At 42.9% G+C, this 24,527-nt stretch overlaps 1 protein-coding gene across 1 annotated transcript in view; it reads left to right on the top strand.

Annotated features, from left to right (window-relative positions):
• The first annotated feature begins 4,106 nt into the window (after window positions 1-4,106).
• TH (tyrosine hydroxylase) overlaps window positions 4,107-24,527 on the top strand; it is a 38,134-nt gene continuing 17,713 nt past the window's right edge. The window contains exons 1-5 of the mRNA XM_019552186.1: window positions 4,107-4,207; window positions 9,284-9,487; window positions 19,182-19,356; window positions 20,873-20,961; window positions 22,015-22,082. Coding sequence (XP_019407731.1) covers window positions 4,118-4,207; window positions 9,284-9,487; window positions 19,182-19,356; window positions 20,873-20,961; window positions 22,015-22,082 — 626 coding nt within the window. The 5' untranslated portion in view covers window positions 4,107-4,117. The remainder of the gene's footprint in view (window positions 4,208-9,283; window positions 9,488-19,181; window positions 19,357-20,872; window positions 20,962-22,014; window positions 22,083-24,527) is intronic.

Raw genomic sequence — 24,527 nt, 5'->3', positions numbered from 1 at the left:
GAGATCTCAGTTTTTCCAAGCAGCATGTCGTTGTCCCATCTTTGCTCTTCCTGCCAGGCAGGGTCCACTTCCCATGTCCACAATCAAAAGCAGCTTTGGGGCTGCTCTGATTTGCGCTTGGTATCAAATATTTCCAGAACTTCAGTTCCAGCCACAAGGAGGTACTGCAGCATAGCAACACTGGCCACCTCGTCCTTGCCTCTTACCTGAATATATTTGCTAAATCAATTTTCCCCTTAGTATACTGCCTAGAACTATCTTCCAGGGTAGTGGAAGCTCCACATATGCATTGAGAGGAAGGGTGGACTGCATTGAGTCTGTTATGGATGCAGTAATTCAGAATCTGACAGCAGGAACAGGCTCCAGGAACATTTTAAGTGTTTTCAAAGTCCAACAAATGCCTCTTACCTTTCACTTTTGTACGGTTCTTTCTTTCTCTCTCTCTCTCTCACACACACATCCACACGCATACACAACATTTCAGGCATGCAGTGTTTAGCAGAGGGACCACTGGAAGTCTGAGAGGCACAGAGGGGATTACAGATTAAATTAAATCCAAAGAAAGAACTGTGTGTTCAAAATGTGAGGGAAGATCTAGTTCAAATGAAGAGGGCAGGGAAGCAGAGGTGGCTGGGAGCTGATAAGACCTGGTATGGCAACCCCCTACCTGCTGCTTAACTCCCTGGTGTAATTTTTTGTTAAAAAAAAAAGCTTGTGCACCCACGTAGCTCAGGCAACAGGAATGCAAACTGACTGAGTTTCACTGAAACATCATTATATTCTGTACTGGGCCAGACCCTTAGCTGGTATAAGTCAATATAGCACCAATAACTTCTAATGACATTAATGACACTGTGGATACCACTGTCCCACAACACCTTTCAGCCAATACTAAGCACCTATGCCCCAAAACTACTTGTCGAAGAAATAAAGATTCAGCTCAATAGCCAGATGAGTGACACTCTAAAAAACATACCCAACAATGATACAATCCTACTACTGGTTGACTTCAATGCATGCACTGAAGATATTGCATTACACCACTTGGAACAGTCATGGAGAAATTTGGATGTGGGTCTCCTAACACTGCACGGAGTTTGACCTTGCTATTACAAACACCCTTTTTTAACATGCCAGAAAAGTGGTTCTACTCATGGCAGCACCCTTGGTCAAAATGATGGCAACCTTGTAGACTATGTCATCACTCATCTCAATGACCTGAGGGATGTTTACTTTACCAGCGCTATGCGAGGCACAGAATGCTCTAAAGATCACCAGCTTATCCATACTAAACTGAACATCAAGTTTCACACTCGTAGACAGAAGGTTGCTCCAAAACCAAACCAATGTGTCAATGTTTTGAAACTTCACACAGAAGAGGCAAGAACTCAGTTAGCAACTTCGGCTCATGCTGCGCTATCACAATGTGCCGATGCAAGAGCAAGTGGAACTATTGATGAAAGGTGAGACGCCTTTCAAACTGCAGCGCAAGCAACAGCTAAAGAAGCCCTTGGTGTCCCAACTCAATGAAATGTGCACTGGTTTGATGCAAATGACAACAACATTCAAGCATTCCTTGTGGCCCATTGAGCCATGCACTAAATTTAAACTAGACAGCCCCTCCTTTCTCATGGCTTCAGGAAATCAAAATATGAAGTGCAAAAAAGGTTTTGGGGAATGGAGGACAATTGGTGGAGAAACAAAGCAGCAGAACTACAAGCTCCTGCTGATACTAATAACACCCGAGGGTTTTTTTCTAGGAGTAAAATCCTGAATAAAATCTGTTTATGGACCACAAACAGCCAATACCTGTCCAATCCTGTCAACTGACAGCACCACCCTCCTGAATGAGTACAGTATGATATTAGAAAGATGGAAAGAACATTTTGTGACCCTCCTCAATCATGAGTTGAGTGCAAATGATCAAATAGTCAACTCAACTGAGCAAAGACAAGTTCAGTATGAACTCAAAGATCCCCCAACTCTGGACAAGGCTAAGAATACACATATTGAAATGGCAAACAGAAAGGCAGCTGGAGCCAATGAAATCCCAGCTGAAGCACTTAAATACAGTGGTCCTACACTTCACAAAGCTTTGCTAGACCCATTTGCTCTCTGCTGGAATAACAAGGCTTTACTCCAGGATTTCAAAGATGCCAAAATCATAACAATTTACAAGCACAAAGGAGACAGACATGACTGCATCAACTATTCATGATATTTCACCCCTCTCCGTCGCTGATAAGACCCTTGGTAAGCTGTTGCTGACAAGACTCCAGGTTACTGCAAATAATATACTCCCTGAATCCCAGTGTGGTTTTCGTTCATCAAGCAGCACTGCCAACATGATGATATTTTAATTTACCCTACGCCAGTTACAGGAGAAAGCTGCCGAACAACAAATGCCCCTGTACATTGCATGTGTCAACTTTAGTAAGGTGTTCAACTCTATTGGATGCCTTGCTCTCTGGTGCTTTCTTGCAAAGTTTGGCTGCCCAGACAAACTAATTCACCTCATACACTGCTCCCATGACAACATGTGGGCCCATGTATCAGTGGGTGACTCATTTGATGCCATGTAGCTCATAGGGTTAAACAGGGCTGTGAGCTTGCCCTTACATTATTTACTTTGTTCTTGGCTGGAGTGCTAGAAGTCACTGTACATACTACTGCTACTGGTGTCACCCTAACAACATGATTTGATGGCAGACTTCTAAACCTCCACTGGTGCAAGGTCAAAAGCAAATCCCAACAAAGTGAAGAAAAGGATTTAGTGTATGCTGATGACTCAGCATTTGTCGCCCTTTCTAAGGACGTCCTGCTGCATTTACTGAATTCCTTTGCCAATGCTACTTCTTTTTGGCCTCTGTGCTAACGTAAAGAAAACCAAAGTCCTGTACCAAGCACCTCCTGACAGAAACCTATCACTTCCATCACCACCAGAAATAAAATTGAATGGCAGCCAATTAAACAACATCAAGTCCTTTTGCTACATAGGTAGCATAATTACCGATGACACCAGCATTGACAAAGAACTTTTAGCATGCTTGAAGTCAGCTGCCTCAGCTTTTGATCACCTACAAAAAAGACTATGGACAAGAAAGGGGGTCAAAGTATCTACAAAATGCCAAGTTTACAGAGTGGCTGGGCACCCTTGTCTCCTATACTCATTAGAGAACTGTCCCCTTTATCATCGCCATATCAGAAAACTTAACTGACTGCAGTGCCGCCTACACAGCATAATGGGAATTAAATGGTCTGACAAAATCATGACTGGAAGCTATGCTAGCATTGGAGCAAATGACCTGGGTCAGCCACATCATATGTATGGACAACAATCGACTGCTTAAGAGAGTTCTGTACAGTGAATTTGAAAAAGGCAGTAGGAAGATTGGCCATCCCAAACTCCACTACAAGTCAGCTGGGGTCATAGGATCCCAGCAAGATAAGCATCCAATTTACTCTTGAAGGTATTCAGTGTCAGTGCTTGAACCACCTCCGATGGCAGGCTGTTCTACACCTTGGGGGCTCGGGCAGTAAAGAAATTGCTGAAGTCAAAGGTGTGAGTTATTCCTGATTTATGCCAGCAGGCATGCACATGAATTCAGGGTCAGGTAAAAAGCCCAAGGTTCCAGTTTTCTTGTTGGTTTAGTCCCCTACCTCAAAATCAGGGCTGCAGAACAAAAAGGGGGAGAGGGAGAGTTCTCAATCTTATCTTTGCTATGTCTTTCTACACAGTTTGCAACCACTTCAGAGCAACTCAAAGAGGAGAAGAAAGTGGGGAGAAGACTAAAATATATGTGGCAGAGGAGCCAACCCCTTCAAGAGGAGCAAAAACACACACACAGGAAAAAGGAACAAAGATCAGAAGCTTTTGGGGGCAGCAGGGGAAGGAGAGATGACTGGTGTGTGACAGCTGGGTGGCTGCAATCTTTGTAGCAATTAGATTTAATGGGACAGAAGCATTTTTTCCTCCACATCCCCTCCTCCTCCTCTTCTCTCTCTGCCTCAGGCTGAAGGGGTGGGGCCTGTGAGAGGGTCCTTGACGTCAGACTTGCCCTATAAAAGCTTGGCAAGGTAAGGGAAAGCTCAGAGCAGAGCCCGTGTAGCAGCAAGGATGCCAACCCCCAACTCCTCTGCCTCTTCAGCCAAAGGCTTCCGCAGGGCGGTTTCAGAGTTGGACTCCAAGCAAGTGGAGGCCCTCATGGTAAGACACCCCTATCCCCACCCTGAAACCCAAAAGTCTATAGTAGAACTGAAGCCACACAGGGGATTGCAACTGTAGACAGGTGGACAGAGTAACAACTTACTTTCTAATGTACTGCCTTCACCCAGGGACCTTGGTATTTGAGGTTGGCAATTCCCCCCCCCCCCCCCCCCAATAAAACCCAGTCTTAATAATGATGCACCCTAAATAAAATAGAAATGTGAGGTAGAAAGCCATTCAGGTCATCATTATTATTGCTAGTAATGATTATAATAGGCATTTAAGTAATAATAATTATAGTACAATAAAACAGTCCCATTAAATTAAAACGCTGAATGAACTAAAGCCAAGAATATTAAGGTTAAGAAGTGCACTTCTAAACACATTATAGGTTTTCTATTTTTCAGGGGTTTAAAATGAAAGGATTTCTTCTGTTTCAGTGTAATGAAAATGCATGACTCTTTATTCTGGCAGATCTGCAAGACAGTGGGAATTCAAGCAAACTTGCAAAACGTTGCTATGTAATTATTATTGCCATGTTCGTTTCTCCCACCAGTTTAGATTTATGACTCTCAGCTCTGTGTGTGGAATAATCCCACATGACCTATAACTCTAAAGAAGGTGAAGATAAAACATTGTGCTGAGCCATAAGCTACCTTTAAAAATTAAACTCCAGTCAGCAGCAAATATACTGCTTCTGTTATCTTTGCTCTAAGGACATTTAGGAAGTTTTAGTTAAAAACAGTTTTGTCATCACAGCCCAACTGATGTTGCCAAGAACAGTAGCCTGTGTGACTCAAGACTTTTCAGAGTGAAACCCTTTAATGAATAGTCAGTCAAAAAGGGTCTATGCTAGATGACTGACTGTCATAGTGAGTGGTATCTGCATGGCATAACTTAGTGCTTCACAGTCATGGCACTAAAGAATCTTATGTCACAGCTTTGACTAGCAACTACATGTGGCAAACTGGTACCTTACATAGTTTGTCCCAGACATGCTAGGTAGCCAGATTATAAAGATCTTTCTTTGTAGATTTCTGAAGGGACGTTTCATGTGTGCAAAGAGCATGTACAGAAAATCTGGATTTCATACAGGACTTAGAATATATGTTTCTCTCTAATACATATATTCTAAACCTTTTCTTGTTTTTTCCTAGCAGTGATGGTCCAGCCCTGCCCTTAACAAAGTCGCTGGTGGGCTGCCTTACATGTAGGGAGTTCCCAGACAAGAGATTTCCAATTGTCCTTTTTCCTACCACCTCCCAAGGTGCTGGATGTTTCTCCTATTCATTGCAGACCATTTAAAAGGTCTTAGATGTTGGAGGTGGAGGGACAAGGCAAATGAGGCCACTTTGTCCAACACCAGACTGTTTTTCTGAATACCGTGTGTGGCAATGAAAATTACTTCATGTGCATTGTTGCAGGGAATAAACTGATTTTAATTCTATTCCCCCTGCTCTTTTTATTTTTACTGACTGCCTCTTCCCTTGCTTCTGTGGAATCCTCTGTATTTAGTAAAATCAGCTACTGTGTAAACAAACCCAGCCTTCGGGAGACACACTAGGAAAGAAGGGAAGAGGGCTTTGGGACTAAAGATGTATGCATGGTTTCTGTAATAAATGATCACTAAATAGCTTGGGAGGGCCTGCATCTTCCCTTGGCATTTTCCTACTGGCAAACAGTGAACTTCTAAAGGTAGCTAACTCTTAAATTATTGACATTTTTTCAGATTGCCAGTCAAATTAATGCTTAAAAGTCCCTCTCTATCTGTCTGGGCTGTTATCAGGAATTACAGTAGAGGTGTGCAGTCAAGTTCTAATACAACCTGTGTGAGTGTTCAGTCTTTAAAAGGAAAATGAAACATTAAATAGCGCTATCTCTTGAAATAAGTTTTGTCAGCATGTGTTAGTTGCACAGATCCTGTTTCCTTCAAGACTTTCTGCGCTGCCTATGACCAGTTATTTAAGGTGCATCTTATCTCAGTGCAGCATGTTATTTAATATATAATTTATTATAGATTGTTTTTGTAATCCAGAATCTCTCCCAGTCCCATCACTGCTTTCGAATGGGAAGGTGTTTGGAAATGGTCAGAACAAAACTATGCTATGATTTAATCAGAATCAGAATTTAAGTTATAGCTTACATCTCTAGAGAATGAAATAATACCTGCCAAAATATATCAATAAAAGTACTGATGAAGGTAGTATGAAAAAAAAAAAAAGGAAGCCTACAGATAAAAATCAAGTTAGCAGTAGAAACGGCAGGAAAACTATATTGTCTATACCCTCCTCTTCTCCCCCCCACCCAGCTAAAATCCCGTTTCCTGGTAACTTACCTCTCCAGACTAGGTGAACTCCACTGTCCTTTCTACTAGCTGTTCATACAGGGAGGACTGATTTCCTTTTGATCTAGAACAGTCTGCATAGGAGTGAAACAATCCATTCTAGAGAGGAGGAGCACGAGATAATTAGTTGTAGCAGGGCACTGATATTATTGTCTGCTCACGTTTGAGACAGAAACGTAGCACAGCTCACTGAATGGAAACAACATGGGTCATATTCATGTTTAGACATGATCTCAGCTGCCCAATTCCATACTGGTTTTTGTATGACACACACTCTGTCATACTATCTGAGCCCTGTTCAGTAACATACAAGATACAGGATTTAAATCTGTCACGTGTGGTTCTTTCCTTCCCAGATAAAATTAAAATTTTACCCTGATAAAATTAAAAATTTGTTGAACTTCAGGGACAAGTGCAGAGAGCATCTTTTTGGTAAAGCATGTGCTGAACTTCAGATCATTACAGAGTTTGTTTATCGTGGATAGCTGCTGAGGTGCTGGATTTTTCTCCTGTTCATTGCAGACCATTTAAAATAAGCACTGGTTCCATTAAACATATTGTTCTAAGTCTTAATACAATGTTTGAAAAGTTATACACATATTTATTCTATGCCTGCTGCAGCAACTACTGCAACTGCTGCCATGTGACCTACCAACCCCAGCCCTTGCTGTTACAGCAACCTCATGGTGTCAGGACACCCAGCTGCTGCTGCAAGGGCAACTCTGTGGAGCTGTTTTTGCTGCCAGAGCATGGACTCCACAGGGGTGGAGGACTATTTTAGTACTCCTCCTAAGTTGGTACATGACTCTGAACCACCCCACCTTCCCTAGATGTGTGTGCACGCATGTTTTAAAATGTCAGAGTAAAGCCCCAAAGCTGTGTCCAGACTTTTAAATAATCCAAAATGAGAGAGAGAGAGGATATATGCTTAGGGGATAGTCTCTAAGAGAATGTAAATAGAATAACTGGGCTAGTTAAAAATGTGTTTTTAAAAAATTCTTTAAACAAAATATTTCCTAAACCCTTTAGTTTATTGGACAATTTTCTCATTACTCAAAGTTTGTCAGTGAAACCCAAATGAAAAAGTGGAAACACTTGGGTTTGGTTTGTTTGTGCTCCTGATCTTTATGTTTAATTCTCGCATGTTTTTGCAAATTATTTCTTTTTCATTGTGTGTGTTGGGCTTTTCGTGCTCATTGGGAGACTGTTTGTAGTTGCATGGTATAATGTTTTGAAAAAATCCGAGAACGTTCATTTTATAACAATTTTGTTTGCTTTGCGAGTTAAAAAAAAATCCAAATGTGAAATAGAAAATTTTGGGTTTCTAAGTTTGGCAGGTAAAACAAGTAAGGGGAAGTCAGATTTTATAAAGCTTGAACGCTAATAACCACAAGCAGTGACATATTTAAATACAGGAGAAGGACCCAAGCTATCACCAGAATCTGAACAACCCTGAACTACTGATTGTAGACGCAGACCAAACTACCAGTTTTTTCTCCCTTGAGATATTGGAAATCTGTAGTTGAATAGTTTCCCTTGGCCTCATTTCTAGTAATCCCAAATCTGATTAGTGAGATAAATACCTTGGAATAAAAGTTGCTAGACATTTTTAAAAGAAGACTTTGTAAAAGGAAATCCTGAAATACGTTGCAGTAGGGTAGCAAAATATTCAGTGACTGGTTAATTATCGTGTGCAAAACTAACCCTTTGGTTGTTCTCCGCTGCATATCTGGCCTGTTTGAAGACCCATATAGGACCAACCTCAGTCTGGCCATTTTCCTTATAAGAAGAAATAAGTTACAGCATTACACTAGTGCTTGGGAGATCTAAACTCAGTTCATGACTCTGCCACAACCTGCCTTTCCAAACCTTGGGCAAGTTACTTATTCACACCTGTGCCTCAGTTCCCCAGCTCCAAAACAGAGAATTTTTCACTTGGGAGCAAACAAGAGTTGCTTGTAAAAAATGGAGGCATAGTGAGATGGAGCAAGTTCTCTATGGATGTAAAGGGATGTAGTTCTTTTGCTAGTTCAAGAGGACTAGGTCTGTTTACGTTGACGGAGAATTACCTCAGCAATCCCTGCCTTAAGCGTCACTGAATAAAAAGAACATAAGTAAGAGGTTGTCACTGACATATTTTCTTTTCACTGGAATCTACTGCAGCACAAGAAAAAATGGTGTAGTAAAAGTATAATGGACCTTTTGTCAGCAGTGATTGACCCAGGGCCTTCTATATTGAACAATAACGAAAAGCAAGGCTAGATCTAGAATTTTGAAAAGGGGGGTGCAGATGAAGTGCATCATCACAAATAGAAACAACACATATTTTCTGCATTTAAAATATAAACTAGAAGCTTCACTAATATCCTAGGGGCCTAGAGCTGTATCACTCAGTTTAAGATTGAAGCAAAAACAAATATAACTTCATTAGAAAGAGTTGAAATGAATTTGTGGGATTGTGAAATAGGACCTTCATTAGTAAGGACAGCTAATAGACAGCAGAACTGCAGAACAAAGGATTGCTTGACTGGTGGAACATCAAGATCATTAAATTCAGAAGCTCTGAAAAATGTCTGGTGTCAAATCAAGGTTATCTGGCTGTCTTCAGTAGGTGCAGTTCTCTGCTAGCCCATGAAGGAGTTAAGATCAAATTCAGCGACTGGAAGTCTGATACTTCATCAGTTGTCTTGAGGAGATGACTTCTACCTCTTTAACTCTTTTCTCCTTTCCAGTCTCCACGGTTCATTGGTAGACGGCAAAGCCTCATTGAAGATGCCAGGAAGGAGAGAGAGGCTGCAGCTGCAGCCACTGATGCTGCAGAGTCCACAGAAATGATTGTCTTTGAGGAGAAGGATGGAAGGGCCATATTGAATCTTTTCTTCATGCTCAAGGGAGCTAAATCTTCCTCCCTGTCCCGTGCATTTAAAGTTTTTGAGGTGAGCATCTAATCTCTCATTCTTTCAAAAGCAAACACTGTGTAGCAGGAGCGAGGGCAGCCTAGGACTGTGTTATGGGGAATCTGCCAATTCATCAGAGTTCAGTTGGGGGAAAAAAAAAATCAAGTTTAAGGCCTCCATACTCTGAATTCTCTATTAATTGTTCAGGCTATAAATAGATACAACCTGATTTTCATAGTTAACATATTAAACTTATGAAGAACATCTTGTCTGAATTTGATCTATTTGCTATTTCCTCTAGCTCACTGTTTTCCAATGAGTAAGATACAGCCAGGGCACTATCCAGCTCAGTACAAATACTAGGCTCTCAGCTTGCTTAGAGCGAGCTAGTAACCAGCATACTTAACATATAAATAATGTGTATTCATCCCTCACTCTAGTCATGGCCTCTTATGTTTAGTGTGCAAGACAGTTGCCCAGGGTACTCAACTTAATGTTAAGCCATGGAAGACCTGGACTCAGACTGTATCAGCAGATGAATCACCCACTTTTCAAAGGCTGCTTGCAGTGAACTACATAGCTACCTCACATACCTTGCATTTCCTTAAGACTTTGCCTATCTCTGAATTACATCCTTGTTGAACTTCAGCCTTTTTTTTTCAGGACCAGTTTCATATAGGTGTGTAATGGAACAGCTTCCATTGACTTCACAGGGCTCTGCTTAGTCAAGGGATAAATTTGGTCTACATATTTTAAATGAGCTGTATTGATTTTTTTTTTTAGTGCTACATTCTTTATGATGTCATTATATACAGTTGTGTGTTGGGAAATGGTAATTAATTGGATGTTTTCCTTCTGGCCACCATTCAAAAGTAGCATCTTTATGACACTCAAATGGAAAATTGGAGGTAAGTATTCGTTAAGCCAGTAGTCAAAGATAACAACTTACTGATATAATAACATAGCACGCTGCATGCCAAAGGAGCTACTTTGCAAGTCCTGGTCCTACATCACCTTCCATTTACACAGATTTAATTCCATTAACTACAGTGGTGTGACAGGCAGGAGAAGTAGGCCCTCCATACTACACATGTCACTCTTATATACTGGAGAGATGCACCCACTTCTGGGGAGGGAGGGATGGGACCTGACTTTAACACTGCACAACAACACTAAAAAGACAGCTGAGATAGACAAATCAATTGAATCTGCAAAAAGTTTTCACTAGAAACTACACAAATAGAAATGAGAGCAGAGGAGATGCCCTGACCTTACAGAACATCTCTCAGGTTCTTTATTGGCCATGAGTGATGGTGAATCTCCTCTACAAGAAGGGATAGAACCAGGATAAAAATGCATACATTTATAATTAATGCTAGCAGTGGCATTATCTGTACTACAGAACTGCTGGGCACTTGCAGTTACAGTTACTATCTCTTCCTAGGAAGTACACAACTGTTAAGAAAGCCTTGGGAATTCATGAACAATAAATTTTAAATGCAGTTTACTACTCATCTGGTACAAGAAGCTGAACTGTTTGTGTTCTGTAAATTTTGCAGGGTTCTCCACTTCAAAGATTTGGGGAATATTTATTTTACACTGGATTTAAAAATATAAACATTAAAAAAAAAAAAAAAAAAAAAAATCAAGCAAGCAGATTGTGCTTGCTTCCTTCCAAGGTGATTTATTAATTGAATCAGGACCTCCTGAAGTGTTAAAAAAGTTCAGCTTGTCACAAAGAGAACTTGGAAAAAAAAAAAAAAGTGAAAACATAAGCATGTCAAGCTATAACAGGGAAACATTCATTTCCAAGATCCCTCTGGCAATGTAGGTTCAAGATATGAAAGCAGACGAGCATAATGACATTTGCTTCGTCATGAATCAGGCTGCAGGGAAGCTGGTTTCACTCTGCTCTGTGCGTTTTATGCAGCCAAAGCATAGGTAATGCAATCAGAGCTGTCAAATTAATGCTAAGGTATTGATTATTGAGGGGACAATGCAATAGGGTGGTTGGTTGGTACATTCAGAAACACAATCCTAAATTAAATTTACCTGTGACATTGCATCTGTTCCTTCTCATTTTACTGCTTCTGATTGACTAAAAATCACATCCCTTCCTCTCCTGAAGAACTGAGTGTCTCTGAAAAGAATGGATCATTGCTCAGTGAAGCGGACTGCAAGAGTTAGTTTTCACTTTCTTAGAGAAAATATCCACAAAGTTGCCTAAACTCTTTTGAAGAGGGTATATTCATCCCTGCTCTCCCCCCCCTTCCCCCTTTATCTTTAGGTAAATTAATTGGTGATGAAAAGTGCCAAATATGTTCCTTGAAGGCCAACCTCTGGGCAGGTATATTATGGAATGCACTTTCCATGTAGCTTCTCTATCTCAATGCATTTGCCTAATACTGATTGGGAAGGGCCTCCTGTTAGTGTGGCATTATTTTATATCTGCTCCCCATGGGGAGCAGACATAACAAGGCCCAGTTTACTTGTGATGCATAAACAAAGGCCCTTCATAAGATCAGCATCTGTGTGCAAGACAGATGGCAACTTCATAAGCCATTGAACAGCTATTTTACTGCCAGTCAATCACCACTAATAGGAGGATTGACTTGAACCTATGACCTCAACGTAGAATCACTTCTCTGACATTACTAGCCATCTGAGCCAACCCATCAACTGCTAGCTTTTTTTTTTCCTGTGCTGAATATATGCTTCACACATCAAATCAGCCACTAAGAGGTTAACTAGTTCAGACTGTATATACATAGAACTTCCACTTAAGTTACTCTTTTTCTATTGACTTCAAGTGTCTGGAGAATAGGCAAAAAAGTGAGCTATATTGTTTCATCTGATATTTGCACTTACATGTGCGTACCGCCAGCATAGTTTGAGTGCTGACAGTGAAAAAAACGGTGGTCTCTGAGCTAGTGATGTCTGACTTTTGGGGATCTCCACTCTGTTTAATAAGAGAGTAACCATGGTGAGCGATCTGCAGCTGGTATAACTCACCTTTCATTTCAGGGGTCTTATTCCAGTTTACCACCTGAAGTAAAGTTACCACCTGGTTATTCAAATGACTGTTTTGGTGTTCTTTTAATTGCCAGCATTATGTTCCCAACATGGCACCCTTCCCTTCCGGCCAGAAAAGTATAGGGGAAAGGTAAAGTTCCAAATATTTCTGAATAAGCAAGTTGTTACAGAAACTGCAAGGGTACCACTGACTGATCTCCCATCGTATCTTTGTCTTCTTTTTGTCTTACAAAGGTAACAGGAGCCAAAAATAAAAAAAGTAGCCTTTCTAGTTATTTATGATTTCACAAGGTCTTAAATAATCCATTTGAAAGGTGCTACTTATTAGATAGGTCACATCAGTGGTGTGAAGTTATTGGAAGGAAAACTAAAGCAATCAATCAGTCACAATGCTTTTTGAGAGCTACTTTAATGGCTGAGTTGGATGGCAACCTATTACTTTGGTGGAGATCAGACTGAATATACTACTTCCAGCCTAAAATAGGCACAGGGCACAGATAAAAGGTAGAGCAGATGCCTTGGATGGTTGGGCAAAAAGGAAGATGTAGTACTACATCTATCTAAAGAGATGTCTCCATTTTCTTTATTTTTTTGCTGAGACTATCACTGAGTTTGAGAGAAAACTGCTTAATGGTGGGATTGTAACTGTGGTGTGGATGCTGTCAGGAATGCAGAGAAAATGTATTTGTGTGTGTGTTTGTGGGCGAGAAGGAGTTAAATGTACTCAAGGTGTTTGTGCCCTTTTGCTGCTTCAGAGATTTAAGAAAATTCATGAATGATTTCTCATGGATCATTGACCCTTCACTAGCAATAGGTCACATTAATACAGCTTTGTCCTAAGGTGGGCCAGACAACAGGTCAACCCCACCACTAAAGTGAATAGGGTTAACTTAATGCCTGGGTGGGACCTAGAAAAGAAATTCTGATTGGACAACAGACCGACCCCCATTATAAATCAACCCTCTATGGTGGGAAGACCCATTGTCTAGGTGGAACTTAGAAAAAAAACTCTGATTGGGCACCGTTCCTGCCAAGCCCCTGCTGCCTTCTCAGCGCTTCACTGGATTCTTCAATATAAAGGTGGGTCCAGTTTTCCTCCCCACACCTGAGCTGCTTCTGACCACCTGGCTAAGCCTCTAGCCACTTCTGTTGGCTCCAGGCACCCTGGGTCCATTCCTGACTACCCTTCATCTAGCTGTGGCCTGTGCCATAAGCTGCTTCCCTAGGCCCAGTTGTGACTTCCCACCTACTGATGCCGATTCCTATAACATCTCTTCATGGGCTGGATCCGGCTTGTGGGTGATAGGTTACAGACCCTGTTTATTTCAGCACCTCGGCCAGAGCACCGAACTTTGACTGGTGAATGAAAGCCGGCTGATTGTTCCTTGCAGTAACTGCATCTCATGTCTACAAATACAACAGCAGCAGAAACCTAAAGCATTTTAACTATCCAAGTATATAGGCAGCTCCTTGGATGGGTTTTGTTGGCTACACCGAGTTTTGTGCTGTTCCATTCAAGCTAACAGCTGGAACAGCCAAAGCTGGCTAGTTCAAAGCTAGCTACAATGCATAAAGAAAGGTACAGTGGTTTTAGGCTAGTGCCGTTTCCTTTTGGGTAAAGTTGCCTGAAACCTGCAGCCACAGGTGACTTTGAAAAGACTGCAGTTGTACTAGTGGCCCTCCTTATGTGTAAAGTGTTAAAAAGTAAGTGTCAAGTGTGTGCTGTTAAAACTATTTGTAGTCATTTGTTGGCACACTCCAATCTGAGAGTTTGTACCTCTTAACTACATAGCCCCTTATCAGTTTAGTTTCAACTGTTCAAAGAAAGAAATTTGAACTTTGGTCCCAACTCTGGAGTGAGACACATGGGTGAAAGTCTGTTGTACCCCCATAAGCCCTAGGACACCCCAACAGGACCCTCAATGACCCCTGCCTACTGGAGGTAAGTGGGGCCTTTGATGGGAGAGACCATGGGTGATTGGTGCCACCTTGGTCAGGGGAGACATGTGCCCCCCTCCAGTGACCAGTCAGTTACTGGGGGGGGAGGGGTGTCCCTCTGCGGCCAATTGCGAGACAGCCAATCACTGTGGCCATTCACTGCAGCTGCTTCCAAAAGTGGCTGCGGCCACTTCTGGGGGTGCAACAGCACTCCACTCTCCCATTGGCATCTGCAGGGGGGGCACCAGTGGTCCCACCTGCCTCCCCTGCCCATTGCCTAAGAGGCAAGTGCAGCCAGTCAGGGGGTGTACCAGTGCTCTCAGGGGGTGCATGTGCACCCCCGTGCACCCCATATACATCACCACTGGGAGTGGTTGGCACCGTAGTAGCCAAACTACTACTGGTGCAATGGTGGGTGGGACACGTTGCACCCCAAGGTTCCCCCCTGTGGCTGGATCCCTCTCCTCTGGTACTTCTGAGGCCTCCACACGCTTGGAACCCATGGCTCCAGCCTCCATTCAGATGGCGCCCCTGGATCTCAGCTGTGGGGGCTGCCTGGCATGACTCCAGGTACATGGGATCAGGAGCATTGTAACTTCCCCTTGTGAGGTTTGCCCTGTACTGGAGTTTCTGGAATCCCAGATAGTTGAGCTCCAAACCATGGTGCAGAAGCTGTGTGCCATCAGGGATGGTGAACAGGAGATTGACTCCTACTGCCAGGCCCTTCACCCCAGATAGAGGGAAGACCTAGGTCTCTTGCCAGGACCAGGGAGGCCAAGAGGCACCCAATACTGTCCAGCCAGAGGGCTGGAGAAAGGTTGTCTGTAGTCCCAAGGCTCACTGTACCAGGGTGACCACCCCCCTGGATCTCTGCAACAGTTACAAACCTCTTGCAGCATCAGTAGAGCTTGCAGAGCTGCCAGCTACTGCAAGTGAAGAAGAAACATGACCAGCTATTATCTCTAAGATGAAATTCAGAGTGGTCATTGTGGGTTTCATAGTTTCATAGTTTCTAGGGTTGGAAGGGACCTGAGTAGATTATCAAGTCCGACCCCCTGCCATGGCAGGAAAGAGTACTGGGGTCAAACCACCCCAGCAAGGTGTACAACTAGCTTCCTCTTAAAGACCCCCAGGCTAGGAGCCAGCACCACTTCACTTGGAAGTTGGTTCCAGACCCTAGCCGCCCTGACAGTGAACTAGCACTTCCTGATATCTAGCCTAAATCTACCCTCTGCCAGCTTGTGACCGTTATTCCTGATCACTCCTGGTAGTGCTTGGGGGAACAGGGACTTCTCCAGTGCCTGCTGGTCCCCTCTGACTAGTTTGTAACAGGCCACTAGATCCCCCCTCAGCCTTCTCTTGAGGAGGCTGAACAGGTTCAGGTCCTGTAGCCTCTCCTCATAGGGTCTGCCCTGCTGCCCCCTGATCACGCGAGTGGCCCTCCTCTGGACCCTCTCCATGCTGTCCACATCCCTCTTGAAGTGCGGCACTCAGAACTGGATGCAGTATTCCAGCTGCGGCCTGACCAGTGCTGTATAGAGGGGGAGGATCACCTCCTTGGACCTGCTTGAAATGCATCTGTGGTGATGCCCTCCTGAGGGGGACAGAGGGAGCAATCTGTTATCCTGACCCCTTCGCCTGGAAGGTCTCCTGCCCCTTGAGAGCCTATATCTGGGATGTAGCTGAGAGGATCCCAAAACTTATCTGGCCCTCTGACCACTACCCTACTCTCCTTATTCATGTGGGCACAAATGACATGGCTTGGAGCAATCCTAGCTGGGTCATGAGTGGCTACAGGGCACTGGGAGCAGAGCTCAGGGGGCTGGGGGGAGCAGATGGTTTTGTCCTCAATCCTTCCACTTATGGGTCACAGACAGAGGAGATAGAGATGAATCAAGGCAGTAAACAGAAGACTGTGGCACTGGTGCTACCATGAAGGCTTTGGCTTTTACAACCACAGTCCACTCTTTGGAGAGCGAGGCAGTGGTCTGTTGGGAAGAGGTGGCCTCCACCTCACTCCACTGGTTGAAGAAGTTCTTCTCAGCCAGACTGGCTGACCTGCTTGACTGGGCTTTAAACTAAGCTTGCTGGGGGATAGGTGGACAACCACCAGAGTAAGCTCACCAAGTATCAACCAGAAAACTGGCAGGTTAGGATGCTTAAAGGAATGGACTCCTACCCTAGCCCTTCTCCATGAGTACAATGAAGCCTAGGGTCTCCAACAGCACACTTACTTGCCTGTACACTACTACAATCTCATAGGGATAATGGAGACCTGGTGGGACTCTTCCTATGACTAGACTACTGGTATAAATGGCTATACCCTGTACAGGAGAGATCATGCTGAAAAAAAAGGGGCAGGGTTCTGAAAAATGTTCCTAAAAGCTGAGATTGGCACCCAAGGAGGCCAAGTGGACACCCTTTGGGTTAGAATATGAGGGGAATGTAGTGAAGGTGATACAATGGTAGGATTCTATTAAAGACCTCCAAACCAGGAACAAGTGCTTGACCAAGAATTTGCCAGGGAACTGGCTGAGGCTGCACATTCTTGGTACATGGTTGTCATGGGAGACTTCAAGTACCCAGACACCTCATGGGATGATCATTCAACCAAATCTGATTGGTCATAAAGCTTCCATATACGCGTGGATGAGCTCTACCTGTTTCAAGAAGTTTATGGGCCAACAAGAGGCAAGGTGCTGTTGGACCTGGTACTGGCCGAAGGGGATGATTTAATCAGTGACCTAAGAATTGAAGGGAAGGAAAGGGAAGCTGGGTGACAGTGGCCATGAGCTGATCACTTTCACTATCCATTGCAAAGCTGGCAAGTCAGTCAGCAATGCAGAAGTCCTGAACCCCATCTCTCTGTGAAATCATGGCCTATCAGGGCCTCAAGAAAAAGCCTCCTGAGCTTATGAAAGTCAGCTTTCCTAAAGTCAAGGACCTGGTCATAGAAGGAAATGAGCTTGGTCAAGCAAGACCTACCCGCAACAAATCTGTAGTGCCCATCTTCAAGAAAAGGAGGAAAGAAGACCCAGGAAACTATAGGCCAATCAGTTTGACCTTGATCCCTGGAAAGATTTTGGAAAAAATTATCAAAGAAACTATTCTTGAGAGGCAAACAGAAGGCAACATTCTGAGGGATAACCAGCATGGGTTTGTTGCAGGTAGGTTTTGCTTTACCAATCTCATTTCCTTCTATGACCAGGTGATGCATCACCTGGACAAAAGGCAAGAGGTTGATGTCATATATTTGGACTTTAAAAAAGCCTTTGACCTGGTGTCTCATGATGTCCTCATGGGAAAATTGGGCAACTGGAGCCTCAACTACTCCACAGTCCAGTGGCTGGGGAACTGGCTCCAAGGTCAGAGCCAGAGAGTGGTAGTTGACAGAACTGGATCAACATAGCACTCGGTGACTAGTGGTGTCCCCCAAGGCTCTGTTCTTGGACCTGTACTCTTTAATGTCTTCATAAATGATCTGGACACTGGTGTCAAAAGCAGACTGGCTAAGTTCACTGACAACACCAAACTGTGGAGAAGAGTTCCACACTTGAGGATAGGCTGATGATCCAGGCTGACCTTGATAGGCTTGCAAGGTGGGTGGATAAAAACCTGATGGCATTCAATACAGAGAAATACAAGGTTCTCCACCTTGGGAATGAAAACCTACATCACACTTACAGGCTTGGCAATGCTACACTCGCCAGCACCATGACTGAAAGAGACTTGGGGGTCATGATTGACCACAAGATGAATATGCACCACCAATGCAATACCACAGCTGGCAAAGTGAACAAAACTCTGGCTTGCATCTACTGATGCATCTTGAACAGGACCTAGGATGTCATCTTCCCACCGTACTCCAGCTTGGTGAGGCCACAGCTGGAGTACTGCATCCAATTCTGGGCTCCACAATTTAAGAAGGACGTGGAGAAACTTGAAAGAGTCCAGAGGAGAGCCAAGTGCATGATCAGAGGACAAGAGAACAGGCCTTATGAAGAGAGGCTGCAAGGTATGGGACTCTTCAGCCTGGAAAAAGCACAGGTGCAGGGGTGTAAGCACCTACTCTGGACTCTTTCAAGAAATATGTAGATGCTTATCTTGCTGGGATCCTTTGACCCTAGCTGACTTCCTTGAGCAGGTGGCTGGACTCGATCTCCTGAGGTCCCTTCCAGCGCTAATGTCTATGAAATCTATGAAAAATGTAACACTCCTTTTGCAGGAATTTCAGCCCTTCAATATGACTGCCTGTGCTAAAGTAGAATGAAATAGTCAAAACAGTTAAAATATTGAAATATCACACGACATTCTGCGAAGTTGCAAATCAGAATTTTTAAATTTCAAATCTATTTAAAAGTGACAAAACTTATTTTTTTTATGATTTTCCTGATTGAAGAACCGGGTGGGGGAGGAAGAGAACTGTGTCACATTTTTCCCAATGAATTTAGACTAAACCACATTTAGTCTAAAGGTGCAGATTTCTGCTGAAAATTTTGATCAATTAATGGAACAAAAAGGCAATCAATTTTGTAGAACAAGAGTATGGAATTAAGAGAAAAGCATCTTGCCTCTGACTTCTGGGTGTTAAAAATCCAGAAACACATGTATCCAGGGCCACCACATATATTTATGTTCCTATGCTGCCTGCATCTTGGGCAAGCCTTGTACTTCTGGACTTTCTTTTCCACTTTGATTTCATTTTTCAGAAAGTTTACATGTAATTTGGTTGATCTTTCTCCCCTTTTCCATCCTCTTTAAGACCTTTGAAGCAAAAATTCATCACCTGGAGACAAGACCTAGCAAGAAGCCTCGTGAAGGGGCCAGCGAGCTGGAGTATTTTGTCCGGTGTGAAGTCCACAGCTCTGATCTTACCACTTTCATCAGCTCCATCAAAAGGGTGTCAGAAGATGTGAGGAGCACAAAGGAAGACAAGCGTAAGAAACTTTCAGACTCAAGTCAAATGTGGGGAATGAGCATTTCAAATGGAGGTACAGGGATTTCATTTTTCACAGGTGACTGATACAGTATCAGAATTTGAACAAAACAAAATACCTCTGCAGTGAGCCCAAACGCCTCAAAATTTCCTCTTTTATTTTGTTCCCTCCTCCCTTTCAGGGGGATCTGATTCTTTCTTCCAGGCCCAAATGCCAACAGGAGTAGAAGTTTATTGCTAAAAATGAAGCCCTTTCTACACAGCTGCCATAGTGATCATAGGATCAATAAACACAGGCATACAAGAATCATAAGAAACAAAATTTATGATGGAGTGGGATGCATCCTGTACAAACCCTTTGATTCTCTCTAAGTAACTGGCTACTACCTGAGGGACCATCTTCCAATTTCCAAGTGTTCTGAATAAGAGAGTGCCTCTAAATCATAACTTATCACTACTGGTGCCAATAACTATAAGAATTTAGAGCATAAAGGGCTCTATGGAAGGTGTTCTTTCCATATCAGTAAGATTCCAAAGATTAACTGCTTGTCTGTAAGCATTAGTTCTTAGACGAATTCTCTCTAGTTAGGATAAAATACACTTCAATAATGCTTTAAAAACTCAAGAGGTTTCTCTAGTCCACGTGGTTACAAGTCATGGAAGAACCATTAGGCAGATGAAATAGAAGGTAGTGTTAGTAGTTTATAAAAAAATATATATATACACTGAGAACTTTAGTTGCTTACTGTTGAGACCCCTATATTAAAAATAATAGGGTGAAACTATCCTGTTAGAGTCAAGAGAATCAGCAAATGATTTAAATACAATACTGCCTCAGCCTTTCTATTTGGGCTGGATAGGAAACACCTCCAGTTAAACATGACCAGATAGTGGGAAAAGAGGAGCAAGAGATGAAGACGATGGAAAGCAGTTAGTCGTGGGGTCTTTCTTCTTACTACAGTTAGACAGAAAGGATTATATAAATGCATTCCCTGAGTACCACCTTAGTAATTATAGGTTCCTGTTAACTCCTTTCACATTTCTTATGGTTGCAACCATTCACTATTACCTGATCATTGTGTCATCTGAGCTGGTGATACAGATGAATAACCTGTCCAAGACATCAGTCCCTATCTAATGGTGGAGATAATTATAATGATAAAATGAAGGTGTTCTCTCATCACCTACTTAGCTTACGAGGACTTGAGCTTCAGCAAAAGGAGAAATAGGAAGTGAGAGAGTCCTGTAGAATCTTAGGTGTCTTATTAGGGCAATATATTTTTGCTCTTGCAGGCTGGAGGTTGGTTTGAGTGAGAACCAATTTACTCCTGGTTGTTTCCTTATGTAAATAGCATAATATTGGGAGGCTGGAAGAGAAGCCATACTTAATTGTGAGATGGGGTCAGTGTATTATGCCTGGGAGTAGAGGTGTGAGAGGGATCATTTGGAGTCACAGAACAGTCAGGAAAGCAGAGTACATTATGTTGTTTCCTCTCTCTCTCTCTCTTTTTTTACAGTTCATTGGTTTCCAAGAAAAATCTCTGAATTGGACAAGTGTCACCACTTAGTAACCAAATTTGATCCAGATTTGGATTTGGATCACCCGGTGAGTTAGTCTCTCTGAACACATCTTTGCTTCTCAGTCATGTGTCTTTTATCAGAAACAAAAACATGGAAAGAACCCATTATCGAAACCAGTAAGGAATTCTTCAGGGAAAGATCTCCTTTAGGGGAGGAAAGCTAGTCTGACAAAGCTTCAGCTGTTCACAGGAAAGCACCAATTCCAACTGATATAATTTAGAGATAATGGGAGGGAAGTTTTGAAATTTGGAACTGTCCTGTTTCATTATTTTGGAAATGAAAAATTCCAATTTTTATTTCAAAATTCAAGCAACTATAGTAAAAAAACATAACACACACAAAGATGAAATGCAAAAAAAAAAAAAAAATCTAAATAGTTGAAACAAAGCAAATAGTTTCAAATTTTTCACTGATGACTATTTTTGAGATTCTGTCTTTTAGTAAATGTAGAAGAGAAAATCATTGTTTACACAGATACTCTTTTAGCAATTGCTGTAAACCCATCTGCCTTTTCCCCCTCCCTGCAAGAAAACAGATTCAGTTTCATATGGTTTCTTTGGTGACAGAGAAGGGATACTGATGCTTTACGTTGGTTTGAAGGGCTTAGTGGATAAATAGAGGTGGCACACATTGGGTTGGGATTGCCATACTTTCCAGAAAGTGAGTACAGGGCTGTAACTCGGATGGGAAATGGAGCTACTTTAGTACAAAGTGTGTGTGTGTGCGCACACACAAAATTCCCCATTAAAATGTCTATGTTGATTGGAGGTATGTTGACATAGAGCTTTATATCTTATATGGCAAAATGGCTGTTTGATGTTTTATATTAAAACACAGGCCAGAGGATTTCCCTCATTTGGAGTAAATCATCTCTAAAAAAAACCAAACAAAAGAACCCAAAAACCAAACAAAATCCCAAAACAAAACAAATAATCTTTATTTTTTAAAAATGAAAAAATGACCAGTTAAAAAGCCGCCATCACAAACTTTTGGAAGGTTTTTCCCAGTCAGCAATGGACTTTCCTGGCTGAAATGGTAAGTAAGTAACTACGTGTTTGTCTATTCCCTTCTGTCACAGGGATACTCTGACCAAGCATACCGGCAGCGGAGGAAAACGATAGCAGAAATTGCCTTCCACTACAAACAGTAAGACAGACACGTTCCTAATATCTGCGCAGCACAGTGCCACCTGCTGGAAACTCATTATACTACTTCCATAAAATGACCCACAGATTTTCTGTCTGTCCACCAGTGGTATAACTAGGGGTGGGAGAGTGGGATACCAGTCCCAGGCACAAATCTAGAAGAGACACCAGAAAGCTGGCTCTGAGGGAGCCCACATTTTACCATAGAAATGGTGGCACTGGCAACAGGAGCCCCAGTGCAGGGAGATAAGACTCTCTGCCCCTTGGCACACCTTCTCCTGGCGCTTGGGGATCTCTGCCCAGGGTGCCAAAATTCCTAGTTACCCCTTTGCTGTCCACATTTTCCCTACTCCATTTTGCCTTCCCAAGTTCTTCCCCTACTCCTAGTCTGTTCATCCTACCTTCCTCCTAATTTAAAAAACATGGACAGTAACCTGTAGATTCACAGATTGCATACCACAAGCCATAGAACCTAATCTAGCAATTTCTGCAACCAATGCCATAATGTTGGTCCAAGATGTAGCATCTTTCTTTTAAAAGTACTAGAGAATCCACCCAGCCTCCAGAGAAGTTGTTCCAAGCATTCATTACCTTCACTGATAAAAATGTGTCCTCATTAATGGACCAAATATGTTTAGCTTTATCTTTTAACAACGTCTCTTATTTTAGCTTGCTCTGCTAGATTAAAGAACCATCTGCTATAAGAAATCTCCTTCTCCCAAAGGAATTTTCCCACTACAAATAAGACATCTTTCAACTTTCTCTTGGATAAGCTAAAAGTTAAGTTGATTGAGATCTTTAGTTCCCCTCTATAAGCCATGCTGCCCATATCTAGAATCATTCTTGTCATTCTTTCAGAACACTTTACAGTTTTTCAACCACCTTCTAAAGTGTGACCATCAAAAAAGGGCACGATATTCCACTACTGGTCACACCAATGTCATACACAAAGATAATATATGGCCTTTCTACTCCTAATTAATATTCCTCTGCTCTCCTTAGGATTGCACTTTCACTATTAGCTGCAACTTTGTAAAAACATAAGAAGTTCTATACTGGGGCCAGACCAATGGTCTATCTAGCCCAGTATTCTGTTTCTGACTGTGGCAGTGGTGCATGCTGTTGAGGTGACTTCCTCGCACTGTTGAGGGAGAGCATTGAATCAGATGTCTCCAGAGTGATCTGTCCCCTAATTCAGTAACCAATAATGGATTCATAGATTTCATAGACGTTAGGGCTGGAAGGGACATCAGAAGATCATCGAGTCCAGCCCCCCCCACCCAAAGGGCAGGAAGTCAGCTGGGGTCATAGGATCCCAGCAAGATAAGCATCCAATTTGCTCTTGAAGGTGTTCAATGTAGGTGCTTGAACCACCTCCGATGGCAGGCTGTTCCAGACCTTGGGGGCTCGGACAGTAAAGAAATTCTTCCTTATGTCCAGCCTGAAACGGTCTCGCAGTAGTTTATGACCATTCGACCTTGGCATCCCTTGGGGCACACTGGTGAACAAACGTTCCCCCAGATCCTGGTGGTCACCCCGATAAACTTGTAGGTGGCCATCAGATCACCCCTGAGCCTGTGCTTTTCCAAGCGAAAGAGCCCCATGGCTCTCAGCCTGTCATCATAAGGTCTGTTTTCCTGACCTCTGGTCATGTGCATGGTTCTTTTCTGGACTCTCTCAAGCTTCTCCACATCCTTTTTGAATTGTGGAGCCCAAAACTGGACGCAGTACTCCAGCTGCGGCCTCACTAAGGCCGAGTACAAGAGGAGAATGACGTCCTGGGATTTGCTTGAGAAGCATCTATGCATGCAAGCCAGTGTTTTGCTCGCTTACTAGCCGCAGCATCGCATTGCAGCAACCACATTCATCTTGTGGTTAATGATGACCCCCAAGTCTCTTTCTTCCGTAGTGCTAGCCAGCGTATCACTGCCGAGCCTATAAGGATGCTGCAGGTTTTTCTTCCCTTCCCAAGGTGGAGAACCTTGCATTTTTCGGTGTTAACATCATCAGGTTCTCGTCCGCCCATTTCCTGAGCCTGTCCAGGTTGGCCTAGATCACCCACCTGTCTTCTGGTGTGGATGCTTTGTCCCAAAGTTTGGTGTCATTGGCAAATTTGGCGAGTCCACTTCTGACTCCAATGTCCACATCATTAATGAAGATGTTGAACAATATGGGTCCAAGGACAGAGCCTTGGGGGACCCCACTGGTCATAGGGCACCATGATGAGTGACTTCCAACGATTACCACCCTCTGGGTCTGACCACGGAGCCAATTTTTCATACTGGATCGTGGTGGACCCGAGGCTACAATTGACCAGTTTCACCAAGAGGTGATCATGGGATACCAGATCAAAGTCTTTTTTGAAGTCAGGATATATGACATCAATCTCTTCTCCCTTGTCCAGGTGATAGGTCACCTGGTCATAGAAGGAAATGAGATTGGTCAA

Source organism: Crocodylus porosus, unplaced genomic scaffold (genome assembly GCF_001723895.1).
Source record: "Crocodylus porosus isolate Cpor-Errol unplaced genomic scaffold, CroPor_comp1, whole genome shotgun sequence".
NCBI classification, from domain to species: domain Eukaryota; kingdom Metazoa; phylum Chordata; order Crocodylia; family Crocodylidae; genus Crocodylus; species Crocodylus porosus.
Note: the sequence above shows the minus strand (reverse complement) of the source record. Positions and strands in the feature narration are given on the sequence as shown.